Source organism: Astyanax mexicanus, chromosome 20 (assembly GCF_023375975.1).
Source record: "Astyanax mexicanus isolate ESR-SI-001 chromosome 20, AstMex3_surface, whole genome shotgun sequence".
Taxonomy (NCBI): domain Eukaryota; kingdom Metazoa; phylum Chordata; class Actinopteri; order Characiformes; family Acestrorhamphidae; genus Astyanax; species Astyanax mexicanus.
In genome coordinates this window covers 19,667,421-19,684,200 of record NC_064427.1, presented here as the reverse complement: position 1 = coordinate 19,684,200, position 16,780 = coordinate 19,667,421, and the positions used below count along the sequence as shown (strand labels likewise).

Here is a 16,780-nt window from a genome sequence, read left to right as displayed (position 1 = left end):
GTTGTTGTGTCTCTGTTTAATCTCTGTGTTGTGTTGTTGTGTCTCTGTTTAATCTCTGTGTTGTGTTGTTGTGTCTATGTTTAATCTCTGTGTTGTGTTGTGGTGTCTCTGTTTAATCTCTGTGTTGTGTTGTCTCTGTTTAATCTCTGTGTTGTGTTGTGGTGTCTCTGTTTAATCCCTGTGTTGTGTTGTTGTGTCTCTGTTTAATCTCTGTGTTGTGTTGTGTTGTTGTGTCTCTGTTTAATCTCTGTGTTGTGTTGTGTTGTTGTGTCTCTGTTTAATCTCTGTTTTGTGTTGTGGTGTCTCTGTTTAATCTCTGTGTTGTGTTGTGGTGTCTCTGTTTAATCTCTGTTTTGTGTTGTGGTGTCTGTTTAATCTCTGTGTTGTGTTGTGTTGTGTTGTAGTGTCTCTGTTTAATCTCTGTGTTGTGTTGTTGTGTCTCTGTTTGATCTCTGTGTTGGGTTGTGTTGTGGTGTCTCTGTTTAATCTCTGTGTTGTGTTGTGTTGTGGTGTCTCTGTTTAATCTCTGTGTTGTGTTGTGGTGTCTCTGTTTAATCTCTGTGTTGTGTTGTTGTGTCTCTGTTTAATCTCTGTGTTGTGTTGTTGGGTCTCTGTTTAATCTCTGTGTTGTGTTGTTGGGTCTCTGTTTAATCTCTGTGTTGTGTTGTCTCTGTTTAATCTCTGTGTTGTGTTGTGGTGTCTCTGTTTAATCCCTGTGTTGTGTTGTTGTGTCTCTGTTTAATCTCTGTGTTGTGTTGTGTTGTTGTGTCTCTGTTTAATCTCTGTGTTGTGTTGTGTTGTTGTGTCTCTGTTTAATCTCTGTTTTGTGTTGTGGTGTCTCTGTTTAATCTCTGTGTTGTGTTGTGGTGTGTCTGTTTAATCTCTGTGTTGTGTTGTGGTGTCTGTTTAATCTCTGTGTTGTGTTGTGTTGTGTTGTTGTGTCTCTGTTTAATCTCTGTGTTGTGTTGTGTTGTGGTGTCTCTGTTTAATCTCTGTGTTGTGTTGTTGTGTCTCTGTTTGATCTCTGTGTTGTGTTGTGTTGTGGTGTCTCTGTTTAATCTCTGTGTTGTGTTGTGGTGTCTCTGTTTAATCTCTGTGTTGTGTTGTTGTGTCTCTGTTTAATCTCTGTGTTGTGTTGTTGGGTCTCTGTTTAATCTCTGTGTTGTTGTGTCTCTTTTTAATCTCTGTGTTGTGTTGTGTTATGGTGTCTCTGTTTAATCTCTGTGTTGTGTTGTTGGGTCTCTGTTTAATCTCTGTGTTGTGTTGTTGGGTCTCTGTTTAATCTCTGTGTTGTGTTGTTGTGTCTCTGTTTAATCTCTGTGTTGTGTTGTTGGGTCTAGTTTAATCTCTGTGTTGTGTTGTTGTGTATCTCTGTTAGAGCTGTTGGAGAAGATGGTGGAGTCTCAGCGGGACTCCAGCGCTCCGGGTCGGTTCACTGTGGGCAGCGCAGAGTCCACGCTGCACATCCGGCCGGGCGGGTATACCCCCCAGCGAGCCCTCATCAACCCCTTCGCCCCCTCACGCATGCCCATGAAGCTCACCTCCAACCGCAGACGCTGGATGCACACTTTCCCTGTGGGTCAGTAAAACACACATACACAAACACACATGTACATACAGTGCCCTCCATAATTATTGGCACCCCTGGTTAGGATGTGTTCTTTAGCTTCTCATAAATTGAGTTTTGTTCAAAATAATATAGGACCACGATGGGAAAAAAAAGTAAAGTCCAACCTTTAACTCAAGTAAATTTTAAGGGGGAAATAAAATCCCTGACTAAGAAATAATTATTCTTCATAAAATCACCTGTTCCACAATTATTGGCACCCCTAACAATTCTTAGGAAATAAATTTAATAAAAGTATTTCTGTCACTTCTACAGTAGTTTACGAAGTTGATCAGAGTATGTAGGAACATTTAATTAGTAATTCACAACTTCCTGTTTCCCTGGGGTATAAATATGACGTGACACAGAGGCCATTTATCTTCAACATGGGAAAGACAAAGGAACATACCATTCAAGTGAGGCAGATGTGTGTTGACCTTCACAATTCAGGCAATGGCTACAAGAAAATCGCTACTCGCCTACACCTGTCCATATCTACTGTCAGAGGAATTATTAAGAAGTTTAAAACAACTGGAACAGTGGTAAACAAGCCTGGACGAGGACGCAAGTTTATTTTGCCACCACGCACAGTAAGGAGGATGATAAGAGAAATAAAAAGTTCTCCAAAGCTCACTGTTACAGAATTGCAACAAATGGTAGCTTCTTGGGGTCACAAAGTCTCCAAAACAACCATCAGGCGCTATCTACATGCCAACAAGCTGTTTGGGAGGCATGCACGGAAGAAACCATTTCTCACTCACAATCATAAACGCAAACGTTTGGAGTTTGCTAAGCGGTACTGGGACTTCAACTGGGACCGTGTGCTTTGGTCAGATGAAACAAAGATAGAGCTTTTTGGCAACAAATGCTCTAAGTGGGTCTGGCGTAACACAAGAGCTGAGTATGCAGAAAAGCACCTCATGCCCACTGTGAAATACGGCGGGGGATCAGTGATGCTGTGGGCCTGTTTCTCTTCTAAAGGCCCTGGGAACCTTGTTAGGGTGCATGGCATCATGAATGCTCTAAAATACCAGGACATTTTAAAACAAAATCTGGTGGCTTCTGCCCGAAAGCTGAAGATGGGTCGTCACTGGGTCTTTCAGCAAGATAATGACCCTAAACATGTGGCCAAATCTACACAGAAATGGTTCACTGCACACAGAATCAAGCTCCTCCCATGGCCATCTCAGTCCCCAGACCTCAACCCCATTGAAAACCTGTGGGGTGAGCTGAAGAGGAGAGTGCAGAGGAGAGGACCCAGGTCGTTGGATGATTTAGAGAGAATGTGCAAAGAGGAATGGTCAAAGATCCCTCTTTCTGTATTCTACCATCTTGTGAAACATTACAGGAGAAGATTAGGTGCTGTTTTGTTGGCAAAAGGGGGTTGTACAAAGTATTAACATCAGGGGTGCTAATAATTGTGGCACACATGATTTGATGTTAAATAATTATTTCTTAATGTGGGATTTTTTTCCTACTGAATAAATTCACTTGAGTTAAAGGTTGTATTTTACTCTTTTTTTCCATCGTGGTCCTATATTATTTTGAACAAAACTCAATTTATGAGAAGCTAAAGAACACATCTTAACCAGGGGTGCCAATAATTATGGAGGGCACTGTACATACATGCATGCATACATACATACATACATACATAATATTATATATTACATAATGTTCATAAATAGTACCATACAGTACCAGTCAAATGTTTAGATACACCTCTTCTCATTCAGTGTGTTTCTCGCTTTTAATTTTTTTTTTTTTTACATTGTAAATTTAATATTTGAAAACTATATTAAAGCTATAAACAAACCAGAATATGTTTTATACTTCAGATTCTTCTAAGTAGCACATTTATCTTTGAGGACAGATCTGCACACTCTTGGTATTTTAATCTCAGTGTCTTCATGAGGGAGAGTAACCTGGAATCGCTGTTCTTTTTCAGAATTGCGTTTTTACACCTGTGGTTTTACACCCTGATTGAGAAATAATCAATAATATTGATAAACAAAGCTAAATAAATCAGTAATTGTGTGTATCGTGATCCGGTGTGTGTTATCTGTGTGTCAGGTCCGACCGGCGAGGCCATTCAGATTCACCATCAGACGCGGCAGAACATGGCTGAGCTGCAGGGCAGCGAGCAACGAGACCCCGCCCACACCTCCGCCGAGCTGCTGGAGCTGGCCTATCACGAGGCCACGGGCAGGTCAGACCTTTACAATATATACTGTAAACTGAGAATCGTTTTGTCTGAACGGTTCTCGCTCTCTAAGTGATATGCATGGCACATGCAACAGAGCTGTGCTTCACGTTAAATTTCCCTTTAATCCTTCCATTTCATTAAGAACACCATGTGGCTGCGATATTTTAAAGCTCTGTTATTTAGTTTTACTCGCCACGGAAACTCTCAATAACTGCTGCTGTCCATTTTCCTGTCCACTTACACTCACTTTTCATTCTCCTCTCCATCCTTTTTTCCTACTTTTTCCACCTCGGAGGAATTCAGGACATACTACATAATACAGGGTATTAGTGAGTTTATAGGTTTGTTAAATGTTTGCTCACTGTATTTAATAATATACAAATTTCATATGTTGTCTAGATTACTGAAAGCTGTTATTATTAGACAACTAGGTGGTTCCTATGCTATTATTAATGACCAAGAGGGGGTGCTATTGTCAAGTATGTTCATCACTTGCTTTTATCTTGCAAAAATTGCACTGTAGACATGGGAAAGTGTCAATTTAAATGTCTCTTTTTGCTAAAATCCACGTTTCTTGTTCTTTGGGAAATACAGTAGATCTCTCTCTAGTTGTTTATGATGCACATGAAACTCTTCCTCATCCTCCATTGTCCGTAGCAGCTAGTAAAAGTAAATATTCAGAAAAACGAGTCGATCAGGAAAAGCACCGTGTCTACATCAACCCGTGACTTCATGGCCCCGCCCACCTCGGCTCGCAACCGCCCACAGGCAGAGTTGAAGCCGGGCAGCGCTTCCGCCTCATCAGATAGGAGCTAACAGCGCTAGGAACAGCATGCAGTTCATTCCTGTGTTGATTGTGTTTATATTGGAATAGAATGAGAGCTTGAACAGAATACTGATTGGACAATATCAGTCTTAAAAAATCTTTTGATCTGTCTATACCTGCAGATGCCCTTTAATAGTGTTTGCTTATGTTTAAAAAGCTAAAATGATAAAGTGAGTGTGTGTGTGTGTGTGTGTGTTACAGGAGAACAGTTTCTCGTCAGACTGGAGAGAACGGGCTGTATATCAGTGGAGGGATTGATGATTACTCTGGTAGTCCTGCTAGCAGCAATAGCACAGGTACTCTTTCATTCAGCAGAATGGATTCTACTTTTACTAACATTAATATCTACAGCTATATACTAGTGCATCTAGTTTGCAATTTCAATAATTTAATAGTTAAAATGTGACACTCATATATTAAATAGATGTATTAAACACAGAGTGATCTATTTTAAGCGTTTATGTCTTTTATTGTTGATGATTATGACTTACAGCCAATGAAAAATCAATGTCTCAGAAAATTAAAATATTATACAAGACCAATTGGTACTTTTGGCAGTGTGGCAGTCCTGCTGGAAAATGAAATCCTCATCTCCATAAAAGTTGTCAGCAGAGGGAAGCATGAAGTGCTGTAAGATTCCAAACCATCACTGATTGGTGGAAACTTCACACTAGACCTCGAGCAGTTTGGACTGTGTGTCTCTCCACTCTTCCACCAGACTCTGCTCCCTTGATAATAATACAAATAATATGTAACATTTACTGATGATTAGTGATGGTTTGGAGAGACATGTCTGTCATCTGCTGGTGTTGATCCACTGTGTTTTGTTATCAAGTCTAAAGTCAGTGCAGTTTTGTTTTCCCACAAAATCTTACAGCACTTCATATCTTAGCTTCATATAGCTTCTCTCTGCTGACAACTTTTATGGAGATGTGGATTTTATTTTCCAGCAGGACTTGGCACACTGCCAAACGTACCAATTGATCTTATATAATATTCTAGTTTTCTAAAACACTGATTTTTGGGTTTTCATTGGCTGTACGCCATAATCATCAACAATAAAATTATAAATAAAGCTTAAAATACATCACGCCCCGTGTTTAATACATCTATATAATATGTGAGTTATACATTTTTATGAATTACTGAAATAAAGTCACTTTTCGATGATGTTCAAGTTTTTGGAGATGCACTAGAATGCACACACAGATACCAAAGGTCTAGTAAGGGTCTAGTATTGTGTCCCATGACTTTTTTTCGGTACCCCATGGACGCTAAAGAATGCTTCACTGACCTGTATGATATATGCCGGGGACTCCTGCATTGAATATGGACCTGATTGGAGTTGCTTGTTTTTTTTTTCACTTTTCACACGGATAGTTCTAACCAGACACCGCCGGTCACAATCACTGCTGCCCCTTGAATTTTGGCATGTCAGTGTATTTTTTTTAAATCATGGTTTATTGGTGCAGGAACACCTGTGAACCGTGGCTCATTCGAAGAGTATTCCAGCAGCCCAGACCCAAGTGAGTGTTAAGCTGGCACACACACATATATAGATACATACATACATACACATATATACATATATACACACAACTGCAGATGATATTATATGTGTCTTTTTTTGTATACACATGTTCACGTCTTCACACACACACTGTGACACATCACATGCTCTTCGATGGGTGTATGCATGAGTATCTTGTCCTGGGGGAGCAGAAACTTTGTATGTGTGTGTGTAAGTGTGTAAGTGTGTGTGTGTGTGTGTGGTCTGGTATAGCCTCAGCATTCTCTCAGGCTTCTGATTGTAATCAGGGCTGTTGGAAAGGAAACAGCTCTTCTTTGTTTCTGTTCAGAAGGTTCTAGACGGTTCTTGCAGGGTTCTTCAGGAACCTCTGGCAGGTTCTCCTGGTGTTGTTGGTGGAGTCTAGGGTGAAAGCTTGTTGAGTAAAAGTTACTTTCACCCTCAAATTCAGCCACTCTCTGTTTGGCTCTCACTCTATGTCTGGCTTTAGTCTTCTTTTGGGATTTTTCTGTCTTTCTGGTCGTTTCAGATTCAGTCTTCCTCATGCTCCCCTGATTTCTCACCGGACACTTCTCCTCAAATCACCAGACTTCAGAACAAGTTCACGACTGACCATCTCAGATTTGCTGAATACTTTGAAGATATAATGTGTACTGTATATTTTAGGATTATTTAATATCTGCACTTTTTACTTCACAGTTTTTATTCTGCTTGTGTTGTGGTGTTCTTCTGTGTTTTCAGTGGCTCAGAATTCAGAATAGTTTGCAGCTGAGGTGGTAGCTATGGTGTTGCTAAGTGGTTCTTATGGTATCACAGGTGGTTGTTAACTGATTTCCATTCTGTTGCTAGGTGATTTCTAGATTGTTCCTGTGCTATCGCAGGTGGTTGCTAACTGGTTGCTATTGTATCCCCAGTAATTGCCATTCTGTTTCTAAATGGTTGATATAGTATACCAAGTAATTGCCATTCTATTGCTAAGTTGTTGCTAGGTGGTCCCTATGCTATCACAGTTGGTTGCTAACTTGTTGCTATGTTATCTTAGGTAATTGACATTCTGTTTCTGAGTTGTTGCAATGGTATCCTAGTTAATTGCCATTCTGTTTCTAAGTGGTTAGTATGGTATCACAGGTGGTTGTTAACTGATTGCGGTGGTATTCAAGGTAATTGCCATTCTGTCGCTAAGTAGGTGCTGGGTGGTTCCTATGCTATCACAGGTGGTTGCTAACTGGTTGCCATTCTGTTTCTGAGTGGTTGATATGGTATTGCAAGTGGTTGTTAATTGATTGCTAATGTATCCCAGGTAATTGCCATTCTGTTGCTAAGTAGTTGCTAAGTGGTTCCTATGCTATCACAGGTGTTTGCTAAGACCTTGGTATGTTGTCACAGGTGGTTATTAACTGATTGCTTGGTGTCCAGGGCCATTGCCATTCTGTTGCTAAGTGGTTGCTAGGTGGTTCCTATGCTATCACAGGTGGTGCTGACTGGTTGCTATGGAATCCCATGTGATTGCCATTTTGTTTTTGAGTGGTTAATATGGTAACACAGGTGGGTTGCTATGGTTTCCCAGATCATTGCAATTGTGTTGCTAAGAAGTTGCTGTGTTATCACAGGTGGTTGCTAAACTCATTGCTGTGGTATCCAGGGTCATTGCCATTTTGGTGCTAAGTGGTTGCTAGATGGTTACTATACTATCAGTGGTGGTTGCTAACCGGTTGCTATTATATCCCAGGTAATTGCTAGTTGCCTGGTAGTTCTTATGCTATCACAGGTGGTTGCTAACTAATTTCTATTGTATCTATTGTACCATAATTGCCATTATGGTTTTAAGTAGTTGATATGGTATTACATGTGGTTGTTAACTGATTGCTGTAGTATCCCAGACAATTGTCATTCTGTCTTTAAGTGGTTGCTATGATGTCGCAGGTGGTTGCTAACTGATTTCCATTCTGTTGCTAGGTAGTTTCTAGATGGTTCCTGTGCTTTCACAGGTAATTGCTAACTGGTTTCTATGGTATCTCAGGTAATTGCCATTCTGTTTCTAAGTGGTTGATATGGTATTACAAGGGGTTGTTAACTGATTGCTATAGTATCCCAGGTAATTGCCATTCTGTTTTTGAGTGGTTGATATGGTATCCCAGTAAGGTGGTTGCAAGGCATGTGCTGCAGTGGTGTTAGGTGATTGCTTGGTGGTTTCTATGCTATGGTGTTATAGGTGCTTGCCATTCTGATGTTAAGTGGTTGCTTGGTGGTTTCTGTGGTATTATAGGTGGTTACTATGCTGCTGCTAAGTGGTTTCTTGGTGGTTGCAGTGGTTGTGGTTGTGGCTGCTAAGTGATTGCTTAATGTTTGTCATCAATGTGATTGCTATGTAGTGAGGATAAGTGGTTGCCATAATTTTTCAGTATGGTGTTGCAAATTGGTTGTTGTGGTATCGCAGGTATTTCCTATGTAGATGCTGATTGGTTGTTATAGGGTTGCTAACCTGACATTATATCTGTAAGGATGAAGCCTAATCTGAGATGGTCAGCCGGGAGATCTTTGGTGATTTTGTAAGGATTGATCCTTTTCTTTAATGTTTAATCTCACTTCCCCAATATTTCTTATTGATCACCAGTTAATTACTAGTTAATCACCAGTTAATCACTAGTAATTAGTAGTTAATGTCACAGATCGGTGTTTTCTCTGCATGCCACACATGGACAGAATTTCTGATCTCTGCTGAGTGAATGGGCGAGAGTGTGTGTGAGAGAGTGCATGAGAGTGTGCAAGAGTATTTGCAAGAGTGTGAGCAAGAGTGTGTGTGTGAGAGAGTGCACGAGAGTGTGTGTGAGCGAGTGTGTGTGAGAGTGCGCGAGAGTGTAATTCACCTGTTCACTCTGCACCCTGTAACTCACAGATTTCCTCTAATCCTAAAGGACTGCATGATTAATTGAGCACGCTCTGCACTGCACTCACATCAACAGCAGCATCAGATACAATGAAGACAATGACAGTAACCTTCTTTCTCTTCTCTCTCTCTCTCTTCCTCTCTCTCTTCCTCTCTCTCTTCCCCTCTCTCTCTTTTTGCCTCGGTCACTTATTCTCCCCCCCCCCTTTCTCTGCGTTTTTTTCTTTGTGTTTTTCTGTCTTACCTTTGTATATGCTTCAATTTCTCTTTTTCTGTGTATATCTGATCCCTCTTATCCCTCTGTCTTTCTCTCTTTCCTTCTCTCGGTCTCTCACCTTTCTCTATCTGTATTTCGCTCACACACCCCCTTTCTCTTTTAATCTCTCTTTCTATTTCTTTCTTTTGTTTTCTTGAACCTGTCTCTCCCCTCTTTCTCTTTCTGTCACTCTCTTTCGCTCTCTTTTGGCCTTCTCTCCTTTTCACCCCCTTTCATCTTTCTTTTTCTCTCTCTCTTGCTTTCTGTATTTCACTTTCTCTTTCTTCCTCTCTTTGGTGTAAATCCATTTAACTGTCACTCTCTCTCTCCCTCTCTCTCCCTCTCTCTCTCTCTCTTGTTTTCTCTTTTCTGTACTCCCTTTTACTGTAACTCTCTTTATTACTGTTACTCTCTTTCTCTTTTATTTCTCTTTTTTTTTGTCTTTCTCACCCCCTTTCGCTGTATCCTTCTATTTATCTCTCTCTTCCTCTCTTTCTCTCTCTTTCTTTCTCTCTTTCTTTTTCTTTTTCTTCCTCTCTGCCTTCCTATTGGGCATTGTGTGTGAATGTATGATTTTTGTGCTGGTCCGTTGTGGGGTGTGTGTATGTTTGCTTTGGGGTACTGTGTGTGTGTGTGTGTGTGTGTGTGTGTATGTGTGTGTGTGTGTGTGTGTGTGTGCCCCTGAAGCCCTGCTGCTGTCTGCACCCCCGACAGTGCCTAGTTTCTGCTGTACGGTGGGGGTGGACTGGAAGTCTTTGACCACGCCCGCCTGCCTCCCCCTGACCACCGACTACTTCCCCGACCGCCAGACCCTGCAGAACGACTACACCGAGGGCTGCTACGACCTGCTGCCCCACACCGACCTCGACAGGTACACACACACCTACGCAGGTACACACACCTACACAGGTACACACACTGCGTGAAGTTTGCATACAATAATTCATCCATGCCTCAATCTAGTCCGTAAATCCAGCTATCCAGCTCTACAACCAACCTATTAATCCATTCATCCATCCATTGATCCATTCATTTATAGGCCCATTCCTCTACCCATAGATTTGTCTATCCATCCCTGTATTCATTCCAGTGATTCACCTCATCCATCTGTTAATCCACCCGTCCATCCAAGAACTACTAGCCTCAGACAGAGACCTCTACAGCCAGGGATTTTACATTCTCTATTGCTGGGTTCCTGGACATAGTGGCATTGGGGGCAATGAAAAAGCGGACATTTTAGCAAGGAACGCAAGACACCAGGTATTCACTTGGAACTGTGTCCCAAATACGGATGCCTACTATCTAGTTGAAGTTCACTGTAGAAGAAAATGGCAAGATGAATGGTCCAGCAATCCACAAAATAAACTGTATGAAATATCCCCAATCATTAATATTAAATGCAATATGGACTTCATTAATAGACAAGATCAGACAATAATGACTAGGTGCCGAATTGGACATACTGCTCTTACCCACCGCCACCTCCTGGTTGGTGAAGAGACTCCAGCCTGCCAGTTTTGTGATACTCCTCAAACTATTAAACACATCTTAGTAGACTGCCCTGCGCTTTTAACCACCAGAAATAACTTTATAGGGTTACAAATGTGAAAGAACAGTTTGAAAAAATTCCACCAACTAAAATACTTAATTTTCTAGAAGTCCTTTATTTGAAGACACTGATTTAAGTCTCTGATGCTCAAGTTATGAACACTGTTGATGCCATAAAATAGCCAACATGTTGCTGATATGGCACAAAACCCAAACAAACAAATCCACCCGTCCAAACACCCAGCCACCCATAGATCCATCTATATATTCATTCAGTTATTTCTAAACTATTCACCCTTCCATCCATGCATTAATCCATCCACTAAACCGTAGATACATCTGTCCATCCAGCTGTACAGTCATTAATCTATTAATCTGTTACCCATCCATATACCCATCCATTCATAGATTAATCAATTCATATATTAATTCCATCCATGCACACATCCATCTATCCAAAGATTTATCCATATACATAATCAACCATCTATCCACTCATTCATCCAACCATTTAGCCATTCAGGATCCATTATAATGAAATTACAATTAACAGGTCAAACTAGGATCTGACAGACTAGAAAAATGAATGAGATAACCCCCCCCCCCACACACACACACACACACACACTCTCACACCAAAAACACACTGGTTTCTCAAATTTCACTCTGTGATAAAACCTGGCACTGAGCTGTATTTAAACCCACTTTTTGGACACACACACACACATGCATATAATAGAATACATTCACCAAAATCCAGTCTTTCATCATATTGACTTTACAGGACCTTCTGTTCCATTTACTGGGTTTCACTGTGACTCAGCTGAACACGAGCTCACAGCTCTGAACACTCACACCACTGTCTGTGTTCTCTCTGTTTCTGCTGCCCTGATTTTACTGTTTATTCACAGACAAAACAGAAGGGGTATTTATTCATTTATGTTTCATTTGTATGATTAATTATACATTCTGCCTGGACAAAAAAAAGATCACACTCTAATATTTGATTGGACCGTCTTTAGCTTTGAATGCACCTTAACAAATCAATTTATTGTATAACCTTGTTTTTCAGTATATTCATGAAATGTAGTGTAAACTGATAAAATGCACGTTTGTGTGTGTGTGTGTGTGTGTGTTTGTGTTAGGCGTGATGACGAGGCTCCTATAATGACGGCTCCTCGTGTGTTTGAGGAGTTTATCTGTCAGAGACTGATGCAGGGCTACCAGATCATCGTCCAGCCCAATAGCAGAAAAGCCCCGCCCACTGTGGTCCCGCCCCTCAGCAGCAGCCCCCTCTACTCCAGAGGTAAACCCACTAACATGTTACTGTATTTTTTGCGCTATAAGGCGCACTAAAATCCTTTAATTTTCCCAAAAATCATCAGTTTAGTCCTCCAGTACCGTGGCTGGAGCAGCATTAGCATTAACCGCTAACCGCTATTTCCCTGTTCAGAAGTGAGTATTATTGTCCTGTAGCCTGCTGCTAACCCCGGCTAGCACTGCTGGAGCAGTATTAGCATTAGCCACTAACTGCGCTAACTCTTTCGCAGTTTAGAGACGAGTATATGGGACTGCAGCCTTCTTGTCTACCTTGTTAAAACAGGCTATGTGGGTTAGCCGCTAATGCTAATTCGGGAATCTAAGCTTACTGTAAATAAAGGGAACTGCTTTACTCACCCAAATAAACAGTTTTCAGGAGAGAAATCTGTGTAGATTAACATCTAGCACTTGTTTAAATTTAAAAGAAAGTCGTTTTTAATCACAGTTTTGTTTACTTAGCTTAGCTTAGCTTTACTTGATTTAGTTAGCTAATTGGATTATTTCACGTTACGCCTAAAATTAACCACACCCATGATTCATTAAGAGAGTTAGTACATGACTTTTGTGAGTTTCGAGACGCATAAGATGTACTTTTCTTGTCATTACGATAGCAAAGACACACTGAAACACTGCCTTAAATCAAGCACGTGCACGGTGCACAGTTGACGACCCTAGATCCCTAAAATAGGGCCCTTAGATTGTATTGACGTGTTTTCTCTCTCTCTCTCTCTCTCTCTCTCTCTCTCTCTTTCATTCTGTCTCTCAGGGCTGGTCTCTCGGAGGAAGGCGGAGGAGGAGGAGAGCCTGTTTTGGCTCAGTATGGGCAGAACCTTCCATAAAGTCTGCCTGAAAGACAAAATCATCACTGTCACCCGTTACCTTCCCAAGTCAGTCTCGCACACTTCAACTGCTAACACACTACCTGCACCAGTACACTTTAGAGAAACTCAACCATTTAAACAGTCCTACAACATCTTTCTGATTTTTACTGCTTCTAATGTTACCATGGTTTCTAGCATGACTGCATAATTAGGTTTGGGAATAACATGGCAGCTCATGATACAATATTAACACAATATTGTGTTTCTGGGCTGTATTGTGTGCAGTGTGTGTGTAGGTGAGATATTTTATTTGTGATTTATCTGTGTGTGTGTGTGTGTGTGTGTGTGTATGGCAGGTATCCGTACGAGTCTACACAGATCCAGTACAGCTACAGTCTGTGTCCTCCTCATGCTGAGGGTCATTTTGTTCCCTGCTGGGTGGAGTTCGGTCACGAGCGGCTGGAGGAGTATAAGTGGAACTATCTAGATCAGTACATCTGCTCTGCTGGCTCTGAGGACTTCAGGTACGCCAGACATGTCTATGACCACTGCAAAACATCTGCTGAATTGTTCACTACAGGACAGCAACATGCACACATACAGCGCATGTTCTCCTCCACCAGTCTTACACACTGCTTTTGGATAACTTTATGCCTTTACTCCTGGTGCAAAAATTCAAGCAGTTCAGCTTGGTTTGATGGCTTGTGATCATCCATCTTCCTCTTGATTATATTCCAGAGGTTTTTAATTTGGTTAAAAAAAAAGATCTTTTATTATAGAGCTGTATAGATATAGACCAGGTGTATAAGTTTTAGTCATTTTGGTCAGAGCATCAAAATTGGTTTTAAGAATCAAATAATTGCAGTGTACCAGATATCAAAATTTCTAGCATTGTGACTTGCCCGATATAAACTACACTCACTACACAGTCTCATATTTCCCTTATATTTAGGTTCAGTAAATAACCTGAAATTATACAAAATCCAGTGTACAACATTGCACTGCAGTAAACTGCCAGAGCCTAAGGGAAAGTAATGAACTAAACAATACAAAGGTATATTGTTTAAAAAAAAAAATAAAAAGGAAACTTTCTACTGCAGCATTTACACACTTACATACATCACATTCACACTTTCATCATCATAATAAGAATCATCAAGAAAAAGACACAGAAACACAGAGAACTCTGTAACTATTAAAAGTAGAAGTCTTTCCTTTAGAGAAATTACAGATGAAGCCAAAGAGCGGTGAGTACTGTTTCCTACACCTTCAAAAACCTGCTACAGGAAGACATCTGGCTGACCCACATGGAAACAACAGCTTTAGCCTTTAGCTCAGATTAACATGATTGGACTTGGCAGCAGAGTCTCAGTAAAAGAGAAACTAGTGCATATTATATACTCGTAGATGTTGTTCAGTTCCACATACATTCACACACTTTATCTCTGTTTAACCATATCTACTCATCTCTCTGCAGCCTCATCGACTCTCTGAAGTTCTGGCGGACGCGCTTCCTCCTGCTGCCTGCGGGGGGAGCCAGGCGCGTGGCGGACGGCGAGGGACACTGGGACGTTTACGGGGACGGGCCGGGGGCTGGGCGGGACGGCTCCGGGGCCTCTGGGGACTGGGCTCTGTTGGACGGATTTATCCGCTTCCTGGAGGGACTGAACAGGATCCGGCGCCGCCATCGATCCGACCGCATCATCCGGGTGAGTCCGGCTACATCCGGTAGAACCCTCCAGAGATCAGAGTGTGGGATGTGTGTAAGACAGTCGTGATTTTGCTATTTATAGGTTTATGTTTGAGTAAAATGAACATTGTTGTTTTATTCCATAAACTACAGACAGCATTTCTCCCAAAATCCAAATACAAATACTGTCATTTAGAGCATTCATTTGCAGAAAATGAGAAATGGCTGGATTTCAGACCTTAAATAATGCAAAGAAAACAAGTTCATATTCATAAAGTTTTAAGAGTTCAGAAATCAATATTTGGTGGAATAACCCTGGTTTTTATCACAGTTTTCATGCATCTTGGCATCATGTTCTCCTCCACCAGTCTTACACACTGCTTTTGGATAACTTTATGCTGCTTTACTCCTGTTGCAAAAATTCAAGTAGTTCAGCTTGGTTTGATGGAGACGTGTCTTTCAGTTAATTCACTTCTTTTTTTTCGTTTAATTTAGAATTCAATTTCAGCTTGGTTGTTGGAGTTCTTTACGTTCTGTTATTAGAGCAGATAATAATAGAAATAGCTTTTAGTTTCTTTTATGGAGAAATGCATGGAAATTAAATAAACCTTACTCCCATATTGTGTTAATAGGACATTTTTTTATAATAAATGTTATAATGTTTTATTTATTTAGTAATTAAAAATATTTTTTACATGTCAAATTCTGTGTATAAACATTAATAGTAATCTATAAACATGATTACATCAGTGGCATGGAATGATCATAAAATGACAATAATATTGTTTATTGCTTTAAAAATTAAGAAACATAACAAACAAACAAAAAAAAAACATACATTGATATTAGAAGTGAATGATATCGCCCCAAAATAATAATAGCGCGATATTTAAAGTATTTTTTTGCGCTAATGATATTCTTGGTGAGAATTTCCAGTGATGTGAAAGTGTCCTCAATCGCAGTCACCACAAAGACCATCAAAAACATTATAATGATAAAACTGGCACTCATCAGGGTCTCCCCAAGAGAGGAAGAGCAAGAATTACCTCAGTCTAATCCTCTTTGCTGTTTTTATTTGTATTTTTTTTAGAAAGGTGCTGCTATAAAGGGTCTTCAAGTGACCAGCCCTCTGTCTGCCTATACTCCAGAGCCTATAGCGCCCCCTCTGGGCAAGAAAGGAGCTTCAGCCCTCTCCACCCTTCTGGAGCTGGACCAGACACACAAGTAAGCCTGAAACTCCACCTGAAGTGTTCAAATAGTTCAACAGAGTGTGTGTGTTCAGAAAGGTTAGGGCCTGTAATTAGACTTAAGGTGAAGATATTGCAGCGTTACACTATTTTAGACCCTGCACAAGGCTCTTTGTGTATTGCTATCTTGGCAATGGAAAACACAGGTGCACCACTGACTGAATAAAACCTAGAGAGACTTCAACAATCATTGACAGACGTTAATTGATATCTTGGTAACATAGGCATGCTGAGGATACACCCCACTTATTACACACATGAACACACAGGAGTGCACTAACCCTACTTTTACATCAACAATAAACAGTATAAAAAAAAAATAGCATTGCTTTTTCCGTAAATGAGCTGCTGGAGCTCCTTCACAACATGAATGAGCAGGTCAGTTTCCTCTACTGGGAAGCGTTGGACATGTCCAGGTAGCTGCACCATTAAAATAGCAACCTGCCAAAGTCAGAGCACAAATATAGCAAAGAAAACAAGTTCATAATTTTAAAGTTTTAGGAGTTCAGAAATAAATACCCTGGTTTTTAATCACAGTTTTCATGCATCTTGGCATCATGTTCTCATCCACCAGTCTTACACACTGCTTTTGGATAACTTTATCATTCCTAGTGCAAAAATTCAAGCAGTTCAGCTTAGTTTGGTGGCTTGTGATCATCCATCTTCCTCTTGATTATATTCCAGAGCTTTTCAATTTGGTAAAATGAAATTAACGTTTTTCCAGAGCTTTATATATATATATATATACAGTGCCCTCCATAATTATTGGCACCCCTGGTTAAGATGTGTTCTTTAGCTTCTCATAAATTGAGTTTTGTTCAAAATAATATAGGACCACGATGGGA

The 16,780-nt window shown here is 40.5% G+C and overlaps 1 protein-coding gene across 4 annotated transcripts in view; it reads left to right on the top strand.

The window, feature by feature from the left end:
- depdc5 (DEP domain containing 5, GATOR1 subcomplex subunit) overlaps positions 1-16,780 on the top strand; it is a 60,700-nt gene that overhangs the window by 18,885 nt on the left and 25,035 nt on the right. For 3 of the 4 annotated variants that reach the window (XM_049468325.1, XM_049468324.1, XM_022681125.2), the window contains exons 22-31: positions 1,379-1,579; positions 3,680-3,815; positions 4,840-4,934; positions 6,111-6,164; positions 9,997-10,180; positions 12,003-12,163; positions 12,944-13,064; positions 13,355-13,522; positions 14,476-14,707; positions 15,779-15,912. In XM_049468325.1, the coding sequence (XP_049324282.1) occupies positions 1,379-1,579; positions 3,680-3,815; positions 4,840-4,934; positions 6,111-6,164; positions 9,997-10,180; positions 12,003-12,163; positions 12,944-13,064; positions 13,355-13,522; positions 14,476-14,707; positions 15,779-15,912 (1,486 nt within the window). The remainder of the gene's footprint in view (positions 1-1,378; positions 1,580-3,679; positions 3,816-4,839; positions 4,935-6,110; positions 6,165-9,996; positions 10,181-12,002; positions 12,164-12,943; positions 13,065-13,354; positions 13,523-14,475; positions 14,708-15,778; positions 15,913-16,780) is intronic. The other variant, XM_049468322.1, reaches the window with a different exon arrangement.